We start from the raw sequence: 8,573 nt of genomic DNA, 5'->3' as shown, positions 1-8,573 counted from the left end.
CAATCTTTACTCTTGGACATAATACGACAATATGACAAAAAAAATTGAACATGCCAACCTTTCAAAGTTCCCTGGTGTAAGATTCATGTTGGTTCTGCGTGTACCTCAGGAAAGTGTTACTAAACTGTCCCTGCTTGTGGTTATACTGCTAGTGAAAACTTCCCTTTGGTAGTCCATTTCGTCATGAGTTGACGAAAGAGGTACGGTCTCATTGAAGAACCGGTTCCAATGACATCCATTCCCTGCTACTGGATGTTATGCAGCCTTGGAGGAGGACCCCTTAACAGAAAAGGGTCCTGATATCATAATGATACCTCTAGAGAAAATTACCAATCCCATTTGTAAATTTAATACCTTCTTTCAACAGAGTAAATACAGAGCTTAAACACCCGCATGGAAGGCTGAAAAGAGAAGCACATCAGTAATTGCCATCAAAAGTGAAAATGTTTAATAAAAACAAAGTATCATTCCCTTTAAGGGAGAAGGAAATAAAATGCAGAATTTCTTAAATGGAACAATGGGAACTGAAGTTACCCACAGGATAGGTGAGGGATAAAGGTCTTAGGCACACTGAGGAATGTGTGGAGATAGAGACGACATTGTCAATAAAGACAAAGATTATGTTTCATGGTCTCCATTGTTCTGTTGGTAATGTATATATGTAAGGCATGGGCCTTTGACAAAAATGTGATTAAAAGAGTGAATGAGTTGAAAATTAAATGGCCGAGGACAACATGTAGTATGAGGAGGGTAGATAAAGTAGGAAATGACAGAGTAAGTGATAGGTGTGTGAATAAGTGTATGTATGAGAGAGACAAAGAATATGTCATGAATTGCTTTGGACATATGGAGAGGATGCATGAAAAAGGGATGGTAATCTTCGTATACAATAAGCACGCGAGTTGGTACTATACGTATATAAATATACACTATGGTGTATGTAAAAAAATCCAATAATTCTACTATAGATTTGACAGACCTCCACCTTTACCGCTTACCAAGGAGTTTGAAGCTAAAATCACTTGGATCACAGAACTCCTATATGACATTCTGAAAGACTGGCTGACAAGTTTGATGATGCTATGATGTTTGGTGGTAATCACTGCAGAGCATCACTCAAAGAGGGATATGTAGTAGTTTAGGAAATCTGAGAACAAAGGCCATATTTGTGTGTCTTCAAAGCTGCTGGGAACGAAGGCCATATTTGTCCAAGAAGGTGTTGAGGAACTGCTCCCGTTCCTGTGGACAAAATTTCCTCCCTGTTAGAGGCCACACTAGCAGTTGTAAAAGTAACATGCTAACAAAGCTACATTATGTTATGAAAGTAATGCTAGGTTTATATTTATTCATCATATGATATTTTCTAGAATATCTTTTTATTTATACAAAAATAAGGATAATTTCTGAAGGTTTGAAAACCATAATTAAATTTGAATAGACTGTTATGTTGATTTAAGGTAAAGGAAATGGGCAGGTCACTTGGATGTAAGTTGGGAAAGGGACAGGTAATGTGGTGTAAGGTATGGGAGTTCAAAAGGTCATGTATGTGCCAAGCAAAAGAGGATGTTAGTTTACCTGGATATCGGGGAGAACTGGACCAAACACCTCCAGCAGGAGAGGCTCGGAATGGACTGCAGTGGCATAGTCATTGAAGCTTACGCGTCCATCATGGTCGATATCTAGCTTACGACACACCAGATCTGACACAAAACACACTGTACTCTGGGACATATCCAGGGGGCCACAGGATAATTGCCCATGCACCCCCACTCCCCAGAGATATACAGTAAACTTGATGATTTAATTATATTTTCATATTTACTCCAACTCTTTTTGTAAGTATATCTCAACTATTTCAGTGATTTACACTTATGATGAATGAAACAACCATATCTTTTTTACCACCTTCCTAAAACAATGGCATATGTTTGAATTAATGAAATTCTCCCTTCATTTGTATCATGAAACAACGCATGGCTTTTTCATGACATCAAGTCTCACATATTCATTTTCATTCAGAAGTGTTTGCCACACATACTTCTTTTCTACAACATCTGAATTTAATCACTTTAGATTATGACAAACACTAGAGACTAAACTTAACACCTACATAACTTAAAAGTGTGCCAAAGTTCTCAAAGATAAAAATGTGTCCTTTGTTTTGAGTTTTTCATTATTTTCAAGATAAGTGCAAGCAGCTAGTCCTACTGATCAAAGACATCATAACCTCCCACTGGACTAAAATGTTCCACAGTCCTCATGAAATGTAGAAAGTACGAGATGAAGACTGGTACTTATTGATATGTTAATTACTACGAAAATTTCACAAATTTGTATTGATAAAGGTTGAGGTAAACAGTCAAAATAAATCTTCCAAGCCATAAAATGATGTTATTTACCAAAAAGTGTTAAAAACCAGTGTTTCAGACATTTCTAACAAGACTGTAATGAAGCAAAAAATTATTACACTCAAGAAAACACTGTAAAGAATGGTTGCATGTATGAGGTACTAACCAACCATATCCTTGACCACCTCATCAAGTTCCTCGCCAGGAGGTAGGTTGACCACAGCTGACTTAAGATGATGGAACATCTCGTCCCGAGACACCAAACCATCGCTGTTGTGGTCATATACACTGAAACAGTCTGGGAACGAAATAGAAAATGTTTCCCTAAAGCTTTACAGTTGTTTTCCATTGACACTAACTAGGGCAGGTTCTTATCTTTAGCCACAACATATTTAGGTGTCAATCCCTCATTGACTATATTCCAACACCTCACCACATGCAAGTCCTGTATATATATATCTTCTTTCTTTTCTTTCATACTATTCGCCATTTCCCGCATTAGCGAGGTAGCATTAAGAACAGAGGACTGTACCTTTGAGGGAATATCCTCACCTGGCCCCCTTCTCTGTTCCTTCTTTTGGAAAAAAAAAAAAAGAGAGGGAAGGATTTCCAGCCCCCCACGCCCTTCCCTTTTAGTCGCCTTCTACAACACGCAGGGAATACGTGGGAAGTATTCTTTCTCCCCTATCCCCAGGGATATATATATATATATATATATATATATATATATATGACATCTGTTCCAACTGGAACTCCCTCAAAGGGGTGGCCACGGCAACAGTCTCCATGACTAAAGAACTCCAGTGCCACTTCAGAGTAATGCCTTGCCCTTAACATGCCACTAGCACAGTTTTTGCAGAAGCTCCTACCTAATGTTCCTAATGAATACTTCTATCTAATCCTCCTACCTACTACTTTTACCCAATGTCTTTACATAATGATCCTGCCTCAATGTTCCTACCTACTACTTCTGTCTATTGTTCATACCATTTTGCCGAAAGGTAGGGCTACACACAGTGCTCACCACAGGTAAATCTAGTTACGAAGAATGAGCTGCATGAGTTAAGTGTTACATACGTCAAGGAAAGATTGTATGTTTGTGAACAGAATGCCTGTAGTCCGCATGTTAGTGAGGCAGAAAGAAAAGATAGCTACCTGGGTCAGAGAAGTGTAACTTGACAACCAATAAAGTGCTGGCTCACTAAGCAGATGTAACTAACCCTCCTGATACCCATACGAGTAGTACTGATAATCTACCTCCCTGGTCGTCGGCTGCCTGCCACACTACCTTCTGTATACACTGATCAGCACCTTCACGTTTCACATTCAGTGCTTTCCACCGACATCGCCCACTTACAGACCATATATCTATACATTCATGGAGGGCATAGCTACCAATATATACCAAATACAAACCCCACGTATGATCAATCTTCTTACCAAAGGCAACACTGTCACTGTCCACGACCCACAAGATGCCCTATTCAAACCCTATGTACAGAACTCGACACATGACCCCAACATACTGTCAATCTACTCACTGTTGCAAAGCTATTGCTACCCACCACCCACAAACCTATTACTAGACCTCGAAACAGTTTAACCCCACTTACAATCAATCTTCTCATCAAGGGAGCCTCGAAGGAAGACGGACATGCCGACCACAAATTCCTCTGGGCCAATTGTTCCGTCCTGGTCCATGTCGAACACCTGGTACATGGCCTCCATCAACCCCTCGTCCGTCATGCCAAAGATCCCGTGCATGATGTCCCGAAACCTGTAGAAAGAAGTCGGGAAGATAAGGTGCTGTGGTGGTGGGAAGAGGCATTGCGAGAGAAGGTTGGGGAACAGGAAAACTTGAGAGTGGGTAGAGTTCTGAAGAGAATATCCAGCATGGCTGGGTAACCAGAGAGTGCCAATGATGACTTAGTGTGTGGTTGTCTGAGATTATGTCAGTCAACTTTTATACAAGAAAGACTTCGACTTACCTGTTACCATCCATGCGGGGCGAGGCGCCTGATGGGTCATGGAGGGTCAGGAGAGCGTCTACTTCCTCGCACGTGACTGAGAGTTGGAGAATGGCATCAAGCAATTCATTCCGACTTTAGGGTCAATAATAGTTAGATGTCAATAACAGCCACTGTCACGTCAGTCAACATAACTACCTTTTTTTTTTATCAAATATTTAGCAAAGCCTCCAGTCTAAGCACACAGTGAAACCAAATGATCAGAATACTCAAAATGATACATTGATCACTGAGCCAGTCTGACTACAAATCAGCACTCACACACACACACACACACAAACTAAAAAAAATTCATTCAACTGAAAGAACGATTACTTGTTTCAAGTTCAACCCTTTAATCATAACCGTGCGACGTGGAGCATACCGGTACGACCTTTGAGCATAATGGTACGACCCTTGAGCATAACGGTACGACCCTTGAGCATAACGGTACGACCCTTGAGCATATGGGTACGACAGTTAAACATAACGGTACGACACGAACGCAGCGGTACGATCCTCGAGCATAACGGTACGACACAAGCATAACGGTACGACCCTTGAAGATAACGGTACGACCCTTGAACATAACGGTACGACCCTTGAACATAACGGTACGACACGAGCATAACGGTACGACCCTTGAACATTAAGGTAAGATCCTTGAGCTTGGTGGTTCGAGCCATATATTCGTTCGTGTTGAGTGGCACAGCCGTTCCCTTGGGACTATCGGATACACAACAGTCCGGAAAATTAGTAAATTTTCAATATCACACTCGTTTATATCGTTTTGGTTATCCCATCCCTTCCCTCTCTCCTCCCATACGTTCATGTCAGTGATAACACGTTCTAATAAAACACGTCACTCACTCACAGTGTGTGTTCTTGGCGATCTTTTCCGCTAGCTTGGAATATCCCTTGTACGTTGTGTTCTTCGACATGGTCGTCCCGGAGGCCAGTGAGGATCAGCTGTTTGTTGTTGACTCTTGCGATCAGCTTTTGTTTTGCCTGGGTTGCCATAGAGACGGCAGTTGCCATGGGGACGCCAGGCTGGGTGAGGTAATCTTGCGCGACAACGTAGCAGTAGTGTAAATAAAGGAAATTTTGGACCGTACACAATTTTTTGTCTTTCAACCACATGATCAAATTACTGCCAGCTTGTGAATGTCTATTGCGCATGAACAACACGCATGTGTGTGTGTGTGTGTGTGTGTGTGTGTGTGTGTGTGTGTGTGTGTAATACAAGAATCATGACGCATTTTGCAGTTCACTTATAGTGACCCAAGACCGGAAACTGAACCTTTCTACTCTAGGGTCCTTTTCATGGTGCTCCAGCAGCGCTCAGGTAGTCAGACACGTCCATCAACCAGGATGGAGTGCTGTGTTTGTCTAGCAAGGGACGGTGTTTTTTTTATCGTGTGTGTGTGTGTGTGTGTGTGTGTGTGTGTGTGTTAACGCACTGCACCTGCAAGTGAGAAATTTTAGAGACTATATCACTGTCATTAGACGGAAAAAAAAGTGGACCTTCTCACCTCATAGAAGTGCTTGGAGTGTAGCTCCGACACTTCGGGAGCCACTTAAAAGGAATACTAGGGATACATAATAATAATTAATAATAATAATATCACAGACAGATATATAGACAGACAAACAGATAGATGTTTACTGACTATAGTTTACAAAGATGATATACATATTACACAAATCATTATAACTGAAAACAAGAACATTAGCCCCAGTGCAGTAAAGTACATGATTCGTAGTCCAACACAAGGTCTCGTCTCGTACAATTCTTAGCATAGTAAATACATAACATCAATAAGTAAATAGGCTTGGTTGAGTACATTGTCTACATGCACTTAGAATATTATGGGCGATCTTACAAGCAACGCCATTAGTATATTTCGAAAATAAATCATTTATGGGATTCCTATGATTATAAATCTTTTAAATTTTGAGTACTGGGACAGTCAACAACCACATGCTTCTGTCTCAATGGCCAAAATGTAGCCACATACTTCAAGCCTTGTAAAAGACATTCTAAATAAATATCATTAACTGCATGTTTTCTGGTGTATACATCATGCACTGTAAAATCTGGGTTTATATCCTTATAAACATTGGATCTTGATGTGCCTGAATTCACTATTTGATTATGTGTACATTTCCCACAAACGAAGAATAATGTAGAACACTGTTGTCTAACATGTCCCTGACAGTCCTTCCAACAACAGTATTACAAGAGACAAGTACTAATAGCAAACGCCATTGGATCATCAATCATCTCTCTCTCTCTCTCTCTCTCTCTCTCTCTCTCTCTCTCTCTCTCTCTCTCTCTCTCTCTCAGACCCCACACGTTCTATGGACAAACCTGTGTTGTCTATACTTTGATAAATCCTGCACTGTGGGGGTGACGCAGCTCAGCACAACATGCCAAGCTGGATTGGATGATGATGTTCTTTCCACTCCAAACGGTTCTTCTTCAACAGCCTAATTATATATTATAATCACAGGTTTAGTATCAGCGCCTACCCATGACTCAGCACACCCGTGAAAATGACGTAACAGCTGCTTTCAAACAAGTAGGACGTTTAACGGCACAGGGTACGACGTTTAACGACAAAGGGTACGTTTAACGACACAGGGTACGACGTTTAACGACAAAGGGTACGTTTAACGACACAGGGTACGACGTTTAACGACAAAGGGTACGTTTAACGACACAGGGTACGACGTTTAACGACAAAGGGTACGACATCTAACGATAAAGGGTAACGTCATCGTCTTTCTTAACAAATGACACATTTTGAAATATGCAAAAATGGTGAACCTAAATATCTATACATATAAAACTCCGACAACGTTCAATCACTAAGCCATTCACCCGGAGTGCCTCACAGTAAATAATAATCATATATTCCGTCTGATACAATGGCTCCGTCACCAACCGTACCATTACCGTTAAACCAATCGCTTCCAGTTGGTCGAAGGTCTGCCAGTATATGGAAGGTACAATCGCCCTTCCCTACACGTCAGTGCCCTTCTAGCCCTATACTGATCATGACCTTGTTCGTCACACCATAGAAGAATTATCCTGGGGGTTAATAGAGATAGGATCATGTCGCATAACACACCTGTTCTGCCTACAGACTGCGTCAATGGGTTTGAGTGTAGGAAGCGCGGGCGATAAGCCACTCCCTCCAACAAACCCCTGGTCTCTGGATCGTGGGATCAATAATCTCCAGTACCATAAAATGTAATAAATATATATATATATGCAGACGTGTTACAGGTACAAAACGACAGCGGCCTTCCATTTTATTATAGTCAAGTGTGTGTGTGTGAGTGTGTGTGTGTGTGTGTGTGTGTGTGCGTGTGTGTGCGAGGGGGAGGGGGTTCCCATTTACGTAACGTGATACATGTCATGTAATCAATTTATCTGATACATTTGTCGTGAGCAATTGTGAGGAATATGTTAATGCGAGTAATCGAGATGTTTGTTTGTTCATTTTTTTTTCCCTCATCATCTTGAGCACCACCTACACACAATACAAACTTCCAACAACCAGGTTCGGTAAAATGCTATCTGCTGGCTGTGTGAGCCTATAGGGAAATGACCGGTGTAGACCCCGTTGCTCACCAACGTGAGACGAAGGGAATTCGAGTACATAGTATTCGAATATAGTCATTTCGTAACTAGGAGCGATCATAACGTAGCTGTAGCGCTTCCGTTAACCAGGCAGGAGTCCGAGTTCGATTCAGACTGTGGAAGGTTGGTATGTTCTATGTTTTGTAACCTGAACAAAATATTGTGTAGTATGAACAAATGTTCTGTAATCTGAGCAAAATATGTATAAGCAAATGTTCTGTAACCTGAACAAAATATTATGTAGAATGAACAAAGTTTTGTGACCTCAACAAAATATTATGAAGCATTAACAAATGTTTTGTAACCTGAACAAATATTGTAGCCTGAAGAGATATTGTGTAATTGGAAGAAATATTGTGTAACTTGAAAAATTATTGTGCTACCTCAGCAAATATTGTTACCTGGACAAATATTGTAAAAACCTGAACAAATATTGTGTAACATGAATAAACATTGTGTAACCTCAGCAAATATTGTATCATCTTAACAAAAATTGCGTGGCCTGAACAAATACTGTATTACCTTAACAAATATTGTGTTGCATGAACAATTATTGTGCAGCTTGAATGA

The 8,573-nt window shown here is 40.7% G+C and overlaps 1 protein-coding gene across 3 annotated transcripts; it reads right to left on the bottom strand.

Moving 5' to 3' along the window:
• Positions 1-941: 941 nt before the first annotated feature.
• LOC139758025 (calaxin-like) lies at positions 942-5,516 on the bottom strand. Of its 3 annotated transcripts, none has more exons than XM_071679028.1 (6): positions 5,229-5,516; positions 4,337-4,450; positions 3,962-4,125; positions 2,515-2,646; positions 1,576-1,700; positions 942-1,239 (listed from the first exon to the last, which is right to left on the bottom strand). In XM_071679028.1, the coding sequence occupies exons 1-6, from the start codon at positions 5,492-5,494 to the stop codon at positions 1,177-1,179; spliced, it is 864 nt and encodes a 287-aa protein (XP_071535129.1). In that variant the 5' UTR covers positions 5,495-5,516; the 3' UTR covers positions 942-1,176. The 3 variants fall into 3 exon arrangements, with proteins under 3 accessions (XP_071535129.1, XP_071535131.1, XP_071535130.1); XM_071679030.1 differs by having other exon boundaries at positions 4,337-4,412; positions 5,229-5,509; XM_071679029.1 differs by lacking the exon at positions 4,337-4,450 and having other exon boundaries at positions 5,229-5,515.
• Between the last annotated feature and the right edge of the window lie 3,057 nt (positions 5,517-8,573).

Source organism: Panulirus ornatus, chromosome 29 (genome assembly GCF_036320965.1).
Source record: "Panulirus ornatus isolate Po-2019 chromosome 29, ASM3632096v1, whole genome shotgun sequence".
Lineage (NCBI taxonomy): Eukaryota > Metazoa > Arthropoda > Malacostraca > Decapoda > Palinuridae > Panulirus > Panulirus ornatus.
The sequence above is the reverse complement of the archived record's forward strand: the minus strand, read 5'-3'. Positions and strand labels throughout refer to the sequence as shown.

Excerpts from the sequence above, each read along its gene's own strand:
- LOC139758025 (XM_071679028.1), bottom strand. The coding sequence starts at position 5,494 with ATGTGGTTGAAAGACAAAAAATTGTGTACGGTCCAAAATTTCCTTTAT. Across the intron at positions 4,451-5,228 it reads GATCGCCAAGAACACACACT|TCGGAATGAATTGCTTGATG; the intron begins GTGAGTGAGTGA and ends TTGACCCTAAAG. Across the intron at positions 1,701-2,514 it reads GGTGGTCAAGGATATGGTTG|ATCTGGTGTGTCGTAAGCTA; the intron begins GTTAGTACCTCA and ends GTTTTGTGTCAG.